The 18,991-nt window shown below is 45.8% G+C and overlaps 1 protein-coding gene across 1 annotated transcript; it reads left to right on the forward strand.

Moving 5' to 3' along the window:
* The first annotated feature begins 14,980 nt into the window (after positions 1-14,980).
* Positions 14,981-18,012, forward strand: LOC150051064 (C-type lectin domain family 10 member A-like). The gene is made up of 9 exons (XM_090351484.1): positions 14,981-15,047; positions 16,072-16,185; positions 16,655-16,750; positions 16,835-16,906; positions 16,996-17,067; positions 17,201-17,287; positions 17,381-17,532; positions 17,632-17,738; positions 17,856-18,012. The coding sequence occupies exons 1-9, from the start codon at positions 14,981-14,983 to the stop codon at positions 18,010-18,012; spliced, it is 924 nt and encodes a 307-aa protein (XP_090207610.1).
* The last annotated feature ends 979 nt before the right edge of the window (positions 18,013-18,991 follow it).

Raw genomic sequence — 18,991 nt, forward strand, 5'->3', positions numbered from 1 at the left:
ATTATTTTAGTCTTAACTACTGTATCTATTTGGGTTTTTATAAAAGTCATAATTTTATTGAAAAGGAAAGGCCCGAAAGAGAGTAAAATAAGTATACCGAATAAGGGTCCTAACAGGGGTAGGAGATAAGGTAAAAGCCCATTAAGCCCAGTCCAGAGGGGGTTATCAGTCAGTTCCCTTCGTCGTTTGTCCAGATCTTCCTGAAGGTTCTTGATCTTGTCCCGGACAATGCCAGACTTGTTTGCATAAAAGCAGCATCGTTCCTGTAAAGCCAAGCAGATACCTCCCTGTTCTGCGGTTAGTAAATCTAACCCCCTTCTATTTTGGAGGACCATTTCCGCTAGGGAGTCCACTTGGTCCTGTAGATCCTGGATAGTGCCAGATAATGCTTGGACATCTCCAATTAATTGTTTTGATAATTGATTATACTTATGTAGAGACACACCTAATCCAGCTGTTCCCGACCCTATGGCCGCAGTAACTCCTAGGGTCACGAGGAGGGGAATAAATGTAATTGCTCGTGTGTGTCTCTTCCCTCCTATCATATCAAAACTAGGGACAGGTAGGGGCTCATCCCCTGGTACGACACTTATATCTGGGAGTAATAAAGCGAGAACACAATTTCCTGTCCAGTTGGATGGCAATTGGGGATAGGCCAAATTTCCTCCACAGACAAATATTGTGCCGCTGGGGGAGCAAAGAGACGGGGTAGGTTGAGAATAGTTCTTCAATATTTCACAATTATTGGAGGGGTACGTGCCAATATCAACATCTAGGGTATTGTTTTGCATTGCACCTGAGAGGCAGGTTGTAAAATTGCCCATAGGTTGGACCCTAAGAGGGGGGCTAGGGGAGCATGTGTCTTTAGTACTCACATTATATGTGGCGGAAATGGCTAAAGGCATAACTCTCCCTGCTGCTAAACAAAGCCAACAATCACTAGCAAGTACAGGGTTAGAGTTGTTGAGTAAAAGAAAGGTGGTGTTTAAAATATCCATTGTATTTATATCTAAATTTGATGCTCGGGACTTGGGTAATGCTAAGGGATGATACGTAAGTTGAGGCAGTTGGGGTTCTAGTGATTTCAGTACTTGGATATGTTTAATAGCATCTGTGGGCCCTCCTCCATCAGATACGCCTATGGGGGCCGTAAGGGGCCAGCAAGAGGGTTTGCCAATAGTTCCCTCACAGCCAGCAAGTTGCAACTGCGTATGGAGTCTTGTATACCCAAAAAGACCAGTGGTCACGTGTGTGGCCGTTCCTCCAGGGCGAAAGGTTTTGGTCAGGGAGGCTTGAAAGTATTGAAGGCCTTGTTTGCCTATACAAATGGCGGCTGATGTATAGCAAGTGCTGTGCATTGCTGTGGTATATGAGCAGGATTCTGAGCAATTTTGTCTGGCTTGGCCTGTTTTAGAGGGAACTATTTTTGGTTTATTAATGCAAACCCATTTTGGTTGATGAAATCCTCCAGAATTAGTATTTACTTCTGCGCGGAGGTAGGCCACCTTAGTTGTACAATCCACTGTCCGAGTGTAACTACTAGGAGCTTCAGGCCAATATCCTCCTGAGCAGTCACAGGGAGGGCCAAAGAGTGCAGTATAAAGTTCCTTTCTTGAGGGGGGGGGTCCAAAGCCTGAATTTACATTTTTGATTATTATTGAGGCTAAAAGCCATAGGGCCACAAGTTTTGGCTGCATCTTTATCTTACCAATTACAGGAATGGCCATGAGTTATTGAGACTCTGCAGCACCGTGGATCCTAGAAGAAGAGAAAAACTTTCTCAGGGAGGGTCCCTGGATTTATTATATGGTTTTATTAATCTTTCAGGCAACCATCTAGCTCCCCCTTCTTTAGAATTATAAATGCAAGCTGATCCTTTTCCCCAGATAATGACTGGGTCAGGGCCATTCCATATTCCCGTCAGTGGGTCTTTCCATAGGGCCTGGGCGTAGTCTGTTTGTGTGGTGGGATGCCAAAGGCGTTCTGCGGCAGATTTGCCATTAGCGTCAAGAGTTAAAAAGTTTAAGACAAAGAGAGCATGTAATAATAAAGTCTTATAGTTTCCTTTAAGGGAATATAATGTCTCTTGTGAGGCAAGTTTAATGAGGGTGTTTTTTAAAGTCTGATGAGCCCTTTCCACTATTCCTTGTCCTTGGGGGTTGTAGGGGATTCCAGTAATATGTTTTATGCTCATTTGGGAGCAAAATTGTTTGAACTTTTGACTGGTATATCCGGGCCCATTGTCCGTCTTTATAGCTTGGGGTTGTCCCATGACAGAAAAAACATATAGGAGATGGTTTATAACATCTTTTGTGGCCTCCCCTAAATGAGCGGAGGCACAAATAAATCCACTAAAGGTATCAATGGTAACATGTACATATTTTAACCTTCCAAAGGAGGGGACATGAGTAACATCCATTTGCCAAAGTTGTCCAGGTATGAGCCCTCTGGGGTTTACACCTACATGGGGTTCAGGGAGCAGGGTTAGGCAATTTTGGCAGTTTTTAACAATTTGTCTTGCCTGTTCTCTAGTAATTTTAAATTTTAAGCGCAGGGTATGAGCATTAAGGTGGTGAACAGCATGGGCCTCTTGTGCAAGGGTCACCGGATTAACTGTTTGAGATAAGGTAACTATTTGGGTTGCCAAATCAGCTAATTCATTGCCCCGGGTTAGTGGCCCAGGTAGGCCAGAATGAGCACGAATATGTCCTACAAAGAAGGGGTATGAACGTTGTCTAATAAGTTTTTGCAATTCAAAAAATAATTGAAAAGTAGGTGTAGTAGGCTGAATAACCGGAACCATTTCTAAAACTTGTAAAGCTCTGACAACATAATGGCTATCCGAAAACAGATTAAAAGGGTGGGTCTTTAATAACCGAAAAACACAAAGTGCAGCAAATAATTCTACTAACTGAGCAGATTTAAAGGAAGTATTTACAAAGTGGGAAACATTATTAATAACATATGAAGCTTTTCCATTTTTTGATCCATCAATGAAGATGCTCAAAGTATTGGGGATGGGCTTTATCAAGGTATTTTTTAGAAAAACAAAAGGAGTGATATTAAGGAATTGAATAAGTCTGTCGCTGGGCATGTGAGTATCAAAGCTACCCTGGAACCCAGTGCATAAAACAGCCCAATCATCTTGTCTTTGTTGTAACCAATTAATTTGTTCCTTAGAGTAAGGGGTGATTATGATATCAGGATCCTTGCCAAAATATCTGACTGAAGTTTTTAATCCTATAAAGATAAGTTGAGATATTAAAAGGGGGTAGGGGGGTAATACTTTAGATTGAGAGGCAGAAGCATGTACCCAAAATAGGGGTACTGCTCTCTGCCATAGTAAACCAGTGGGGGTGAATTCGGTGGCAAATATAATTAAATAAAGAGGCAAACTGGGGTCAAAATAGCCTATATTTTGTTGGGTAATAGCTGCTTCTAATTTTATTAAGGCCTTTTCAGCCTCTGGAGTAATTTTTCTTGGGGACGTGGGATCAGAATTTCCCTGCAAAATATTAAACAAGGGTTTTAATTCTCCTGTTGTTAATTTAAGATAAGGGCGTAGCCAATTAATGTCCCCTAGAAGTTTTTGAAAATCATTTAGGCAAACTAATTTATCCCTTTTAATTTTAATTTTTTGCGAATAAATTAAGTTGGGTTCTAATTGAAATCCTAAAAATAAAAAGGGATAGCAGGTTTGAATTTTTTCTGGGGATATAAAAAATCCTCTGTCTTGTAAAGCAATAACTATTTTTTGAGTCACTTGATGGGCCTCCGTTTCTTGTTTGGCGGCAATTAATAGATCATCCATATAATGTATAATATATATATGAGGGTATTGAACACGAATTGGGTCTATGGATTGAGCCACAAATTTTTGACAAAGAGTGGGAGAATTAGCCATACCCTGTGGCAACACTCGCCATTGAAAGCGGGGATTAGGGCCCTTATGGTTTATCACGGGTATGGAAAAGGCAAATCTTTTACAATCTCCAGGATCGAGGGGAATGGAGAAAAAACAGTCTTTTATATCTATTACAATTTTAAAAAATTCTTTAGGGATAGCTGTGGGAGAGGGCAGTCCAGGTTGTAGGGCTCCCATGGGTGCCATGGTTTTATTAATTTCCCTTAGATCCTGCAGTAACCTCCAACTCCCATTTTTCTTTTTTATAACAAATATGGGAGTATTCCAGGGAGAGGTAGAAGGTTCAAGATGTCCCTGCTCTAATTGTTCCTGCACCAACTGAAGAGCAGCCTGAACCTTTTCTTGAGGCATGGACCACTGGTCTATCCAAACCGGATTGTCAGATTTCCAAGTTATTTTATCGGCTTGGAGCGCAGGGGGAGCAGTGGTCTTTAGGAAAAAAGGTCGGTCCCAAGACCTTTTCTATCCCATTTAGGGGTGGGTATAATTGGGTGACTAATTCCTTGCTCATGCTTTCCCAGTCCTTTTCCTGGCAAATATCCAGACTTGAGCATCATGTTAGTCACAGTCTCATTAGGGCTGAACATGATAACTCCCATTTGGGTCATTATATCTCTCCCCCATAGATTTACAGGGAGTCCGTCCACCACAAAAGGTTTAACTGTCCCAGTGTTTCCCTCTGGGTCTGTCCATGTTAATATTTTAGAACTCTGGAGTGTATTTTGAGTCTGCCCAATACCCTTTAAATGGGTAGCGGTGGGTTCCAGAGGCCAAGAGATAGGCCAATGTTGTTTTGCAATGACAGTAGCATCGGCCCCTGTATCTAAAAGACCCAGGAATTGTTTTCCTTCCAAAAAAAGTTTTAAAGTTGGTCGAGATTCTGTCAATTGATGTACCCAAAATATATCTGTTGATCCTGGGGTAGAATTGCCACGCTGGGGATGCTTATATGGGAACTGTCCTGTTACCGGCAGAGGGAGGGCTTGTGCAATGCGTTGGCCTGCCGATATGGCAAGAGGGCCTTGAGAGGCATGAACTAAAATTTTTAATTCGCCTGAATAATCGGTGTCAACCACCGAGGGAATGACAGAGAGTCCTTGCAGTGAGCTTGAAGCTCGGCCTATAATAAGAAAAAACATTCCTGGCGGGGGAGGCCCGAACCTTCCAGAGTTTATAACAACTGTTCCTTCCTCTGGAGTTATAATCCTGGTGGTGGAGGAACAGAGGTCCAGTCCTGCGCTGCCTGCAGTGGCTCGGAACAAGTCTGAGTCAGCGATGTTTGCATCAGAGGCAGATTTTGGGCAGGAAGGGTCATTGGTTGTCGCGGTGGGTAGGTAGGGCCCCCTGCTGGGGCCCGTAGCCCGTTTCCCGAAACCGCAGATAAAGGCTGGCCATTTATATCGGTCTTGGACCGGCACTCTCTAGCCCAGTGATGGCCTCTTTTGCATTTAGGACAAAGGCCAGGGGGAAGGGGGAGGGGAATTGTCCCAGGAACGTTGGGTTGTTTAATAGCTCCAGGGCATTCTCTAGCAAAATGTCCGATTTGTCCACATTTAAAACAGTTTTTAGGGCTAGATATTTGTCCTAGTTTTCCTGAAGGTGGAGTCTGGTTTTGGAGTATGGCTCCAATGGCCAAATTAATAGATTTAGACATTTTATGTTCAAAGGAATCCACATCATTGCAAATTTTAATCATACCATTTAAATCTAGGGTCTTTGTTTTGCCTCTTAAAGCAGCTTTACAGGCTGCATTAGCATTTTCTATGGCCAACTGTCTAACTATAATGTCATCTGTATCTACCTCACCTAATATTCTTTCGGCTGCTTCCAACAGTCTGGCAACAAATTGAGAATATGGTTCATTATTGCCTTGTACTACCCTGGAAAGAGAGGTAGTAACCGCTCCTGCAGCAGGCACGGCTCTCCAGGCGGCCAGGGCAGCCTGAGCAGTCTGGGTTAATATTCCTGCAGGGAGTTTTTGTTGTTTTTCCTCCGAGGCAAATTTGCCCCTCCCTGAAATTTTATCAGAAGACCATGAAGCCATTTGTGTATGTTTTTTATTGGTAATGGCTTGATTTTCTGCCTTATCTATAAATTCAGCTTTCCAGGTTAGATATTGACTCCTGGTTAAAACAGACTGTACAATCTTGTGCCACTCATGAGGCAATAAATGTCCCTCACCCCCGAGGCCCTCCAGTACTGTTAAAGTAAAAGGGGCGTTAATTCCATAATTCTTAACAGCCGAATGTAGTTCTTTAATTTGTTTAAACGTTAATTTCCTATATGTAATTTGAGAATCTCTCCTTGCCTCCTCCTGATCACCCCCTTCCTCCTCGGAGGCAGAGGAATCTAGGTTTTGTCCCTCCTCCTGCCTTCTGGTGGTGTCCACCTCCTCCTCTCCCGCTTCTCCTTCCTCCCCCTCTTGTTCCCGAGGTTGAGTGTTAGAGCGAGTAATTACGGGGAAGGAGAGGGAAACAGTTTGCGCCCCGGATCTGAGTCTACTATTACGGCTCTTTGAGGCCGAGGGTGTTTTAGCGGGCTTGTTACCCGAGGCATGGGGGGTAGTCATGGCTTCCCCAACAAGATCCATTTGTAAATCATGAATTTGCAAAGTGAGGTCCCTTAACTCTCTTTTTAAATGAAGCACGTTTTTTAATTCTGTCACTTGTTTCAAGAGAGAGTCTTTGGATTTAAGGAGACCTTGCACCTCCGGAGGAACAGAAAATGATCTCACCATTTCCTGTGGTGGGGCTGACGGGAGAGGGGTGTCTGGATAGGGGGGAGGGGTGGCCCAGTGAAGGGCCCTTATCTCTGGAGTCTGTGTAGCTGCAGAAACTTGGGGAAGAGAAAAAGGGCCATATCTTTCTTCCTCACAATGCGCTGCCTCCTCCTCTAGCTCCACCTCAGACGGGGGGTTGAGCCTGCCATTATCAGGAGAAGTCTTAGGAATAATAGGATAAATATTTTTATAAGGTTTTAGTGACATATTTTTCTTTTTAGTATTGTTCTTGATCCTGTCTTCTAAAGGGGGTTGGACTTGTTCCTCTTTTTCGGGAATTAAAGGTGGCGCCAAGCAGCGTCCTGAGGGCACAGGCTCATCAATCAAAGAGGGAGTGCGCGAGCCAGGCCGAAGGCCAGTGACCATAGGTTTTTCATTGTCACTTTCGCTTTTGCGAGACGGGCAACGTGACTCCGTTAGGTAATCCTCTGTTAAAGCTAGTAAGCGAGCACTGTCACCTCCCTCCTCTGCTTCCTTTAAAATATCTCTAATAACCCCATAGAAGCTAAAGAAGGCCTCGGGGATTTGCTCTCCCTGACGGAGTAAATCATTGATATTTTTCCCTACCTTATTCCAGGTAAGGGGATGGATGTCTGGTCCGTGCAAGACCAACCACGGACACTTTTCTCCAACAAAACAAAAGAATTTTACCAAATCTTTCTTTTTAACTCTTATTCCTCTCTCCCTAAGTGATCCTTTCATTTCTTTTATAAATAAAACCTCTTTTGATAACGCTTTGCCCATGGTTGATGGGACGGCAAAACTTACCTCAAGACTCTCCCACGGTGCACGAGCGATGCGGTGTGGGCGTCTCTACCTTAATATAATCGGGGTCCCCTGCTCTCCACGCCGTCCGGTAGGTCACCGTGCCTCGAGCCCCACGTTGGGCGCCACTTCTCCCGACCCGCGGGTTCAGTCATTCATGAGGCTCGAGGAGGCTCCTCCTAAAAGAAGAAAACCAATGGGGGAAAGAGAGGAAGGAGACCAGGCGCATAAAGAAAGACAGAGACAATCTGAGTCGCGTCAAGGTCTCATTTATTAAAAGTAAAGCAGGGTTTATATACCCTGAGTGTAAGGAAGGGAGTATAGAGGGGGGGGGGATGGAGAGTTTTTGTGATAACAAGAACGGGAAATCTCAAGGCTAGGGGTGGGTCAGGTTATTCTTTTGGCCATTGTGCTAACCCAAGCGACACAACCTGCGGTTATTCCGAGAAGTATTTTGTGCAGATGACTCAACCAGGTGCGGTTTGCCCAAGGCTAGAGGGTCTTTGCTTTGTTCCGTTTAACTCCTTGGTCTCTGACAGTAGGGGAAGAAGGAAAGCAATACTTGAACTTGCGAGGCTTGGTTTTTTGGAACTGGGACGGGGACAAGGGACAAAGAAGGCCAGATGGAAGGGATGGAGGAGGTTGGGACCAAACCTCAGCCTCCAGGGAAGAGATGTTAGTGAAGAACAGGTTTGGTCAGACCATTCCCCACCATTCACCGTCTGGAAGCCCCATTTGGACTCCAAACATATTGTTTCCAACACAGCTGGTCTCTAGCTGTTTCCACAATGGGTGGCCTTAGAAAGATCTTTAAGCTGTTGAATCACAGTTTAAAGCCAGCCCAAGTAGGAAAGTCTGTGAGACGCTTATCTCCAATTAATCACAGTTAAAAGCCAGAAGAGGTGCTGTGGCTCAAGTGGTAGAGTGCCAGCCTTGAGCAAAAAGGAGCTCAGGGACAGTGCCCAAGCCCAGAGTTCAAGCCCCAGGAATGGCAAAAAAATAAGGAGGATGAGGAGGAGGAGGAAGAGGAGGAGGAGGAGGAATGACAAAGAAAATTGGAAAAGACAGCAGGGATCACTGGCCCACACCTGTAATCCTATCTACTCAGGAGGCTGAGATCTGAGGATCACATTTGAAAGCCAGCTGAGGCACTAAAGTCCTTGAGACTCATCATCTTCAATTAAGTACTAGAAAACCGACAGTGGCGCTGTGGCTCAAGGGGTAGGGCAGTAGCCTCGAACTGAAGAGCTCAGGGACAAGTCCCATGATCGACAAAAAAAAAAATCAGATAGTGATTCGATTATTGTGACAGATTCACAATACAGAACATGTTCCTGCCTTTCCTTTGGCTCTGTGGTGCTGGGGGTGGAATGAGGGCCTCACATGTTAAGCAAGCAATCTACAGAAGAGTTACACCCTCAGACCCCCCTTCCTGCCCCTTATAACTTTGCTAATACTTTGCTAATACTGGACTTGAACCCAGGGTCTCTTGCCCTTGCTTAGAGTGCTCACTCACAGCTGACATTGTACCACTTAAGCCATGCTCCTCGTTCAGTATTTTGCTGGCTAATTGTAGATAAGAGTCTCATGGATTTCCTTGCCCACGCTGCCTTTGAAAACTGTGTTCCTCAGAGCTCAGCCTCCTGAGTAGCTACAAGTGCAGGGATGAGTCATCCACGCGCAGCCTTTTCATCCTTTTAACAGAAACCTGTTTTCAAAAAAAACAAAAAAAAAACCCCAACTATCATGATTAAATCAAATCTTGGCAAGCCCAATGAAGGAACTGAGAAAAGCGACCGACCACATGAGGTTAAATGTTTCCTGTTTTCATGCACGTTGGCTGTATTCCCAAAGCTGAGGAAGATGGCTGTTGGTGTGCCTATGCTTAAAAACCCTGAGGTAGCTAGGCTCATGAGCACAATTCATTTAGAAGGGACAAAATGAGCAAGGGAGTTCATTCAAGGCAGTCCTCAACTCTCACTCAGTGTGGAAGGAAAATGTTTCTCTATCCCCTCACCAACCAGATGACAGAGACACAGGGCACCGTTTACCTCCAAGGCAGGGACCAGGAGTCTCCTCATCAGGACATGTGGTAGCCAAATCAGTATAAATTTTGTTGGGATCCCTGTGGACTGTTACTTGACGGGGTAGAGAAGAGTCGAAGGAGTCAGATGCTGGTGGGTCACACATGCAATCCTAGCTCCTCAGGAGGCTGAGATCTGAGGTCATTTTGGAGCCAAAACCCAGGAAGACAAATCTGAGTGACTCTTATTGCTAAATAACTAGCAAAAAAAAAACATCTGGAAGTGTTGAGTTGCGAATGTGGCTTAGTGGTAGAGTGCTTGCCTAGCATGCATAAAGCCCTGCGTCCAATTCCTCAGTACCACATAAATAGAGAAAGCTGGAAGTGGTACTGTGGCTCAAGTGGTAGAGTGCTAGCCTTGAGCAAAAGAAGCTCAGGGACAGTGCTCAGGCCCTCAGTTCAAGGCCTAGGGCTGGCAAAAAAATCTGGAAGTGAAGGTATGGTTCAAGTGGTAGGGCACCAGCTTTGGGTGAAAATGCCAAGCAAGAGTGTAAGGCCCTGAGTTCAAGCCCCAGTATTGCTGTGTACACACACACACACACACACACACACACACACAATGGTCCAGCAGAGCAAGGATGTCAGAGAACTTACATTAGGCTTGAGACATCTAAGAGGACTCTGCTCCAGGAGAGTTCTATGTGGCAGTTAAGAAAAGAGGCCGTGGTCTCACAGAGAGGGCCATCTTTACAGAGCAGAGGAGTCCAGAGGTTTCTGAGGCACCTAGAAAAGGCCAGGGTAGAACCAGGAGCCAGGGGCTCATGACAAATCTTAGCTACTCAGGAGGCCTAAATCTGAGGATCGCAGTTCAAAGCCAGCCCAGGCAGGAAAGTCTCCTGGAGCGTTATTTCCAAAGAACCACTCAAAAAGCAGAAGTGGAGTTGTATCTCAAAGTGGTAGAGCGTTAGCCTTGAGCAAAAGAGCTCAGGGACAGTTCCCAGGCCCTGAGTTCAAGCCCCCTCTAGCAGCCTGCCTGTCTCTATCAGCTAGAGTCTTGTGCTTTTGCTTAGCTTTTTTGCTTAAGACCTGCATTTTCACTCCAGGTTTTTGCTAGTTATTTGGAGATAAGAATCTCCTGCTGGGGCTGGGAATGTGGCCTAGTGGTAGAGTGCTCATGTAGCACGCACAAGGGTGTGGGTGGGTTCAATTCCTCGGTACCACATACACAGAAAAAGCTAGAAGCGGTGCTGTGGCTCAAGTGGTAGAGCGCTAGCCTTGAGAAAGCTCAAGGACAGTGCTCAGGCCTTGAATTCAAGTCCCAGGACTGGCTTGGAATAGGGATCCTGAGTAGCTAGGATTACAGGCATGAGCTATTGGAGCCAGGTCCAACCTATGACTGAATTCTTCTCTCCTTTGTTCTTGAGCATCAGTGAGAAGAAAAGGAAGACAAGAGGGGGAACTGAACCATCTGAGATGCGGATCTTTGCTGAAAAGAATTCATTGGAAATCATTCTGGGAAACATGATGGGTAGAGGAACAAGGAAGCAGGAAAAGGAAGAGAAGGAGTCAGCTGACTGTGAAAGGATTTTTGTGAAAATGATTCACTCAGAAGTCACTGCAGGCAATTTCAAATGAAGTCCTGTGGTGGCGGCTTTGTGTAAATTCACCTTGAAATCCCACAGAGGAAGTGCAGGTCATGTCAGAGTTGTCCTAAGGGGACAACTCTATTTATATCTTGGCACCCATCAGTCTTTGGCTAATATGGTGTGTAGTAGTCAATAATGGCATTCCAAGGTATTTATGTCCCATGGGACCAGGGGACATAGGAGGGCAGTTCTCTGACAAAGAGGTACAAATGCCAGGTGGCAGACTTTGTGAGTTACAGGCTTACCAAACAAAATCCACCCCAGGCATTCCCAGAGAAATTCTGCAAGATTGTCAATGTTAACAAGTTTAGACAAGGATCCTCTTGCTGACAACACTCAGCACTTTAAAAAACAAAACGAAACACGATTTTCATATTCACAAAAATTCATGGCTTATCTTTGAGCATCAGCATTGCAGAAGTCACCGAGAAAGATGTTTTTCTTAACGAGTTGGCGATTTATGGAAAATGCTCAAAGTTTAGTTTATTTGGGCGACTAGAAGGAGAACCATTGGTTTTTTCGTGTTCATGCAATTGATTTTATTTTAATCAACTAATTGTGTGTGTGTGTGTGTGTGTGTGTGTGTGTGTGTGTGTCTGTGTCTGTGTGTCTGTGTGTCTGTGTGCTGGTCCTGGGGCTTGAACTCAAAGCCTGGAGATAGGAGTTTCATGGACTTTTCCTGCCTGGGCTGGCTTTGAGCTGTAATCCTCAGATCTCAGCCCCCCGAGTAGCTAGGATTACAGGTATGAGCCACCACTGCCTGGCTGACACTATTTTTGCCACCCTACTAAAAATGCTTTATGTCACCATTCTCCTCCAAGGTACTGTCACTATGAGACATTAGGCTGTATATACTTTCCTGTCATGGGCTGGAAGGTGAGCTCAGTGAAGGCTGAGCCTTTGTTCGTCTGCTAGATTGCTTCCCAAATAATCAGCTGTCTGCTGCAGATGTTCTCCACTCTGCAGCTAGAGGAACTCGGCATGTTCTTTGAAGGCTCTGGAAAAAGCTGATTCTCCCAATTCTTATATGAACTCAACACAATACCCCACTAGCCACACATGAATTGCCCAATTCCTTTTCTAGGAAACACTTGGAAGTCACTGATGGGAGGGAATATGATTTGCTGACAGCCACTTCTGCCCGGGGCTTGTGTTGCTGGGACCACTGGTGGCCAGTGGCCAGAAGGCTAGGACTCTAGGGAGCTCTGCTCCACACTTATGCCTGGATGCTGGTGTGCTGTCATCACAACATGGTTCTTCAATCAGGAGTCTTTGCGGGACTGGCTAGTGCCAGGATGTACCTCCTCTGTCCATCATTATTTCTCCTTTTTCCAGGAGCTGAACCCCTAATAAGTCACTCATCCCTCAAATTCAACCTCAGCATCTGCTTCTCCAAAGAAAATTGTGTTAGTCCATTTTCTATCTAAACACCTGGTATAGCCGGGTGCCAGTGGCTTACATCTGTAATCCACACTACTTGGGAAGCCCAGGCCTAAGGATCACCGGAAATGGTGCTGTAGTTCAAAGTGGTAGAGCATTAGCCTTGAGCTGAAGAGGGGGGGGGAGGGAGGGAGGGAGAGAGGGAAAGAGGAGACAAGAAAAGAAAGAAAAATGCTCTGTTTAGTAATAGGGAAATATAGCACGGTGGCAACTACTTGTAAAACTCAGCACTAGGGAGATTGGGAGTTTGAGGCCAATCTCACCTGCACAGAGACACATTGCCTCAAAGGAATGGAATGTAAGAACACACACCATTCCTATGAGTAATAAGTAGAGATACTTACACACACACACACACACACACACACACACACACACAATCCCTTCCCTGCATCCTGGGGCTTGTACTCTAGGGTGCTATTCTGAGCATTTTTTGTTTTGTTTAGCTTTTTCAGTCATGGAGCTTGAACTCTGGGTCTGGGCATTGTCCCTAAGCTCTTTAGCTCAAGGCCAGCACTCTACCACTTTGAGCCCCAGCGCCACTTCTGGTTTTCTGGTGGTTAATTAGAGATTAGAGTCTTAGGAACTTTCCTGCCCAGGGTTGGCTTTGAACCAGGATCCTCAGATCTCAGCCTCCTGAGTAGCTAGGATTACAGGCGTGAGCCACTGCCACCTGGCTGAATTATTACTATTATTATTATTTTTTTTTGCCGGTCCTGGGCTTAAACTCAGAGCCTGAGCACCGTCCTTAGATTTTTCTCAAGGCTTGAGCTCTACCACTTGAGCCACAGCACCATTTCCGGCTTTTTCTATGTACATGTGGTACCGAGGAATTGAACCCGGTCTTCGTGCATGATAGGCAGGCACTCTACCACTAGGCCAAACTCCCGGCCCTATTTTTATTTTTAAGGAAAGGAAATGCCAGGACATAGGACCATAAAATGAAGCGCAGACAAGCAAGTACATTTACTGAGCTAATGTGTATGGATATTTCTGATACATTGTCATTCCATTAAAAGACAAAAACCAAACAAGCAGAAGAAAATGCAATTTAAATCGAAGATTAACTACAAGGTATTCACTTTGCTGGTCCACAGCTGGGTCCCTTCTCGTTAAAAAGGATGCATTCTGTGGCTCAGAGAATTCTCTTCAGGAGCACTCACTAGAAGGTGGTTGAATGTGCAGTCACACCAACGACGCCCGGATGCCGGCCAAGTCAGGCTAAGCTTTGAAGAAAAGTAGAGACTAAGCCTGGCTCAGATGAAGGCTCAATAATGGCTGCGTAAACTATTCCGGCAAATGTATAGGCAGGAAGTAAATAAAGACTTAAGAATGAGAAGGAAAAAAAATAGCACCGTTCTTTCTGGTCCACTCTACATCCCACAAGATAAAAAATAAGGAAGTCATGAGAGTTCCAGAAAAATAGGAGAAGACACACCCAGGGGGTGAGCCCAAGGCTGACACCACATGTACCCCCACCCATATCTGCCTGTGTTCCAGTTTTAATATATCCTCCTTGTTACTTACTGTCCCGCACTGAGAAATGGAATTATAGTTGACTGGACTTTTAGGCTAAGATCAGGGCTCCACATAGCTCCTCCTTTGGCCCTCCCACCTCAACAATTCAGAACTCAATTCTAAAAAGTCGAAGGGATTTCTGCCTCTGCCTAGTGGAGCACAAGAAAGCCAGGATCACGGCCTCCAGACTTCCCACAGGTAATGGGCTGGGGGTGTCCCTGAGACTGGAGGACAGAAGATGTCTGAGGAAGAGGTGGAGGGGAACTTTGGGTTTTGGTTGTAATTTGGAAGAAACAGAAGGAGCCACTGTGGAAGTTAATGACCAAGTGACTACTTGAGATGATCTTCCCTTCACTGGATTCTAGATTAGACTAAGCCAGCCAGAATCCGCGGTCACAAACTAAAATTCAAACTCTGGATCTCTGGTCCATTCCAATTCTAATCTCAACTCTGACTTTAATCCCAGCCTGAGTTTTAGCCAAGATCCAATTTGAATCCCAACTTTAAACTTGAACTTCCACTCCATTCTACATCAAATTCCAGGGCCCAGCTAGGTCCAATTCCACCCATGAGCACCGATGTTCATACTAGAATCAAGTCCAGAATAATTTCAGACCCAGTTGAAAGAATAAACTGAGCTCCAACTTACTTCTGACATTCATTCTAAACTCAGCTCAACTGCTTACCCTCTGTATATTGGGAGGAAATTCAGGAATATTTCTATTTTGGTTCTAAACCAGGGCTCATTTTGAAATGGAATGTTATATTTTATGATTCCAGTCCTGATTTCCACTCTCCCTTGCTTCCAGCCTCTTTGTTGGTCATTTGGACGCTGGTTTCTTAATTACAGCTCAGATAGTCTCAGAGGCTGTGTGGGTTCAAGTATGACAATGACATATGAAAATTTTCAAGATGTGGAGAGAGAGGAAAAAACCCAAAGGATTGACCAAGGTGAGAGGAAAGGAGAAGTGTGCTCTCCTGAATTGTCTTCTTAAAATGTCCTAACAGTATTTCTGCTATATGTCTGCATTTCTATGAAGTATGGGGTGGGGTCCATTCTGGGGGTCAGCTCCTCAAAGCTGAGAGTCCATTGTGAAGAGGATAGAAGGTCCTCAGAAAGACAAGGACAGGTAAGACATCAGGGCTTGGCTGCGCTCCAGGAATAGAAAGTAATTGTGCTTTGCCAGGTGCCAGTAGCTCACGTCTGTCGTCCTAGCTGCTCAGGAGGCTGAGATCTGAGGATCAGGGTTAGAAGGCAAGCCAAGAAGAAAAGTCTGTGAGCTGCTTATCTCCAGTTAACCACCAGAAAATCAGAAGTGGTGCTGTGTCTCAAAGTGGTAGAGCGCTAGCACAGCTGGACCTTTCATAGATTTGCCCACATTGGCCTGATTGTTATAAAAATAATTTCCCCTCAAAATGAAACCTCCTACAAGGTACAACTCTTTTATTTTTATTTGATTTTTTTTTGTCTGTTGTGGAACTGGAATTTAGGACCTGGGCACTGTCCCTGAGCTTTATTGCTTTATCTGTGTCATTTTGAGTTACAGCTCTACTTCCAGTTTTTTGAGTGGTTAATAGGAGATAAGAGTTTCTTAGGGACTTCTCTGTCAGGACTGGCTTCGATGCTCAGATCTCAGTTTCCTGAGTAGCCAGTATTACAAGTGTGAGCCACTGGTGCCCAGCTCATTTGTCTTTTATCCTAGTTTTATCTCACTCTTCTGATGATGAGGCCACATATATTGCCACAGTTGCTGTCTGTGTGTGTTTATATGCATGTAGGCTCCTAATACACATGATTCTCCAGAAGTGTGAGAGCTAAGAAGTACGAAAAGGATTCCACCATTCATCTCACCTAAGTCTACCACATCCCCAGCTAAGGTTCACCCTAAATCCCAAGACAGATTCCTGGAGGCCTCTCATCTTCCTACCTGTCTCATATCTTGGATCTTGCTCATATTAATATCTTTTTTTTCAGCCTCTCCTCTTCCTTCTGCCCCGGGGAATATCTGCTCAGCATTCCGTCTCCTCCTGTTCTCCCTGGGCCTCAGTCTCCTGCTGTTGGTGGTTGTCTGTGTCCTTGGATCCCAAAGTAGGTACCCACAGATGCCTAGGAAGGAAAGCAATCAGGGGGTACAGTGGTAGGCCATGGTGGGGTGATGGTGAGGACCTAAGCAGGGGCAGTGATGGATACACAGGGGCTGAGAGGGGACATCAGTGGGCTGCTGCTCTGGACAGCCAGAGAGGCCGACATGGGCAGTGGCTTTCATGTGGGATCCGTGGTTCCTGTGGTGGGCGCTGGTAGGGAAAGAGAAGGACCTGTGATGGGACCACCGCTGGCTCTGGCCTGATCTTTGGCCACCTGGCTGCATTCCTTCACCCCAGGCCTAGGTTTCCTCTCCGCATACACAATACTGGCTGACAGCACTGATGCCACTGGTGTCACTGGGTCACCAGTGAGCCTATGGAATGAGACCCTGTGTGTCAAATGGTCTGCTCAGGGCTGGCACAGATGGGCCTTCATCAATCTTAATCCTCACCATCTGACTTCCACTCATCAGATGCCCAGGTACAGAGAGACCTGCAAACCCTCAGGAAGAATTTCAGTAACTTCACCTCAGGCACAGAAGCTGATGTCCAGGAACTGACCACCCAGGGTGAGCTGGGCTGGTCCAGGGCTCTGGGATGGAGTGGGAATGGGTGGTGATTTGATTTCTGAGCTCAGGTCCCACATTGTTTAGGCCAAAGCTTGCAAGAAGTGATCAAAGTTCTGAAAATTGAAGTGGAGGACCACAGGGATGAACTGCAGGCAGGTGAGAAGCCCAGCTTTCCAAGACCGTGCACCATGACGGTGGCCGTGACTTCCTGGCCTACTGTTTTGCTAAGCTGCCCTCTCCTCCAGTCCGCAGTTTGAAAGAGAACATGGTTTCCCAGAAGAGCACACTGGAGAAAAAGCAGGATGTACTCAAATCAGGTCAGATGATTGTGAGATGGGTGAGCATGCGGGGAGGCTCCTGGGTCGAGCCCCTGTACTGACGGAGTTCAGAGAACTCACCGAGCTTAGATTCCACCCAAAGCACTGTTCCCTTCCTATGTGGTTGTCCCAGATCAATCTGCCATGCTTCTGAAAATCCAGCAGTTGGTGAAGGACTTGAGGACCTTGAGCTGTGAGATAGCTGACCTAAAGGGAAATGGTGAGGAGCATTATGGGTATTGCTGGCCTCAGCTGCCTTCCAATGGTGCACTGGGCAGTGACTCAGTCCCTGCATTCTGCTTGAACTCCACAGGCTCTGTTAAGGCCTGTTGCCCCCTTAATTGGCTGGAGTATAATGGCAGCTGTTATTGGTTCTCTGAATCTTCGAAGTCTTGGGCAGAGGCTGACAAGGACTGCCAGCTGGAGAATGCATACCTGGCGGTGGTGAACTCCCTGGAGGAGCAGGTAACACACACCTAGAGGTCCTCACCTCCAGAGCGGAGGAGGCTCTTCTAGAGGCTGGCTGCTGGGAAGAGATTTTGCTACCCCATCTTGTCTCTTCAGAATTTTATCCAGAGTCACAGAAGTAAACCAAACACTTGGATTGGCCTAACTGACCAAAATGGACCCTGGAGATGGTCGGATGGGACAGATTACCAGCAAGGCTTCACGTGAGTATGCCCCCGCCCACAGCTGATTTTCTCTACTTGGGACTAGCCTGTGTTCCCAGGGCTGCTGGTGGGAGTCTGATCTCAGCACATGGCTGTCACCTGTCCTCCTGTCTGCAGGCACTGGAGTCCACAACAGCCAGATAACTGGTACGGGCACGGGCTGGGAGGCGGAGAGGACTGCGTCCACTTCACCTCTGATGGTCGCTGGAATGATGACGTCTGCCAGAGGTCGTACAGCTGGGTCTGTGAGACAAAGCTGGAAAAGGCCCGCTAGGAACCTCTTCCACTTAATTTATTTCTTTAATGCCTTCAGACACTGAGGTCTCTAGGATTGAGAGTCTTCCTTTTTGGGTTTTCCTCGAAGATCAAGGGAAAGGTTAAGGATGTGAGATGATGTTTGATGACAGTGCAGTATGCAACTTATTATTGTCAACCTTGCATTAAGTAAAAAGAGAAATATGCTTACGTATGTTATGAGTTGTCTTGTCACTGGGATGGGAACGGGAGTGAGCTTACTGAGAGGGCCAGGCCATCATGAGAGCCAAGTAAGCTTTGGTCCAGAAGGCCTGGTTAGGATGTGGGCTGGGGAGTCACTCTGTTCTGAGTCTCAGCTATAAAATCTTATTGTTACTGGTAACTGCCTTCTTGTTCTATTATATTTCAATATCATCCCTGGAGCTAACCCATTTCCAAGTGCTTCAAAAACTTGGAATGACACACATTGAGGTCTAGTGACTTCATCACAGTAAACAGAAACTGTGTGCACACACAGGTGGCAAATACCAAGAGTGTACAACCTCGAGTCACTCAACACAGCGCAAACAGGATTGTGAGGAGAAGCACCCACAGTAACAAGCACTCTTGGCTGTTGATTGTTGACTTTTTCAACAACCAGGGATGTCCGTGAGAAGTAACAGGGTAGCTGATAACTGTGGAGCAACTTGCCTGGCAGAAGAAGAGCAGAGAAAGATAGAGTGGGCACCAAGATTCCCTGATTGGGGCTGGAGAACCACAGAACTTCAGTACAAGGTGAAATCATGCAGCTCAGTCAGCTGCCAACTGCAGCTGGGAGAAAAAAAAAAAAAAACCATTCATCCCAAGCCTTAATCCCACTGATGGCATCTATGAGGCAACAACTATCCTAGTAAGAGATTAGGGTTGGAGAAGAAAGGTGGCCTGTGGCTCCCGAGGTCCTAGAGAGTGACAACATTGCTATCTTGAGTGTGAGCCTGTTTTCAGAGCAATCACAGTTT

The sequence above is a fragment of the Megascapheus bottae genome, chromosome 17 (genome assembly GCF_031878675.1).
Source record: "Megascapheus bottae isolate mThoBot1 chromosome 17, mThoBot2.hap1, whole genome shotgun sequence".
Taxonomy (NCBI): domain Eukaryota; kingdom Metazoa; phylum Chordata; class Mammalia; order Rodentia; family Geomyidae; genus Megascapheus; species Megascapheus bottae.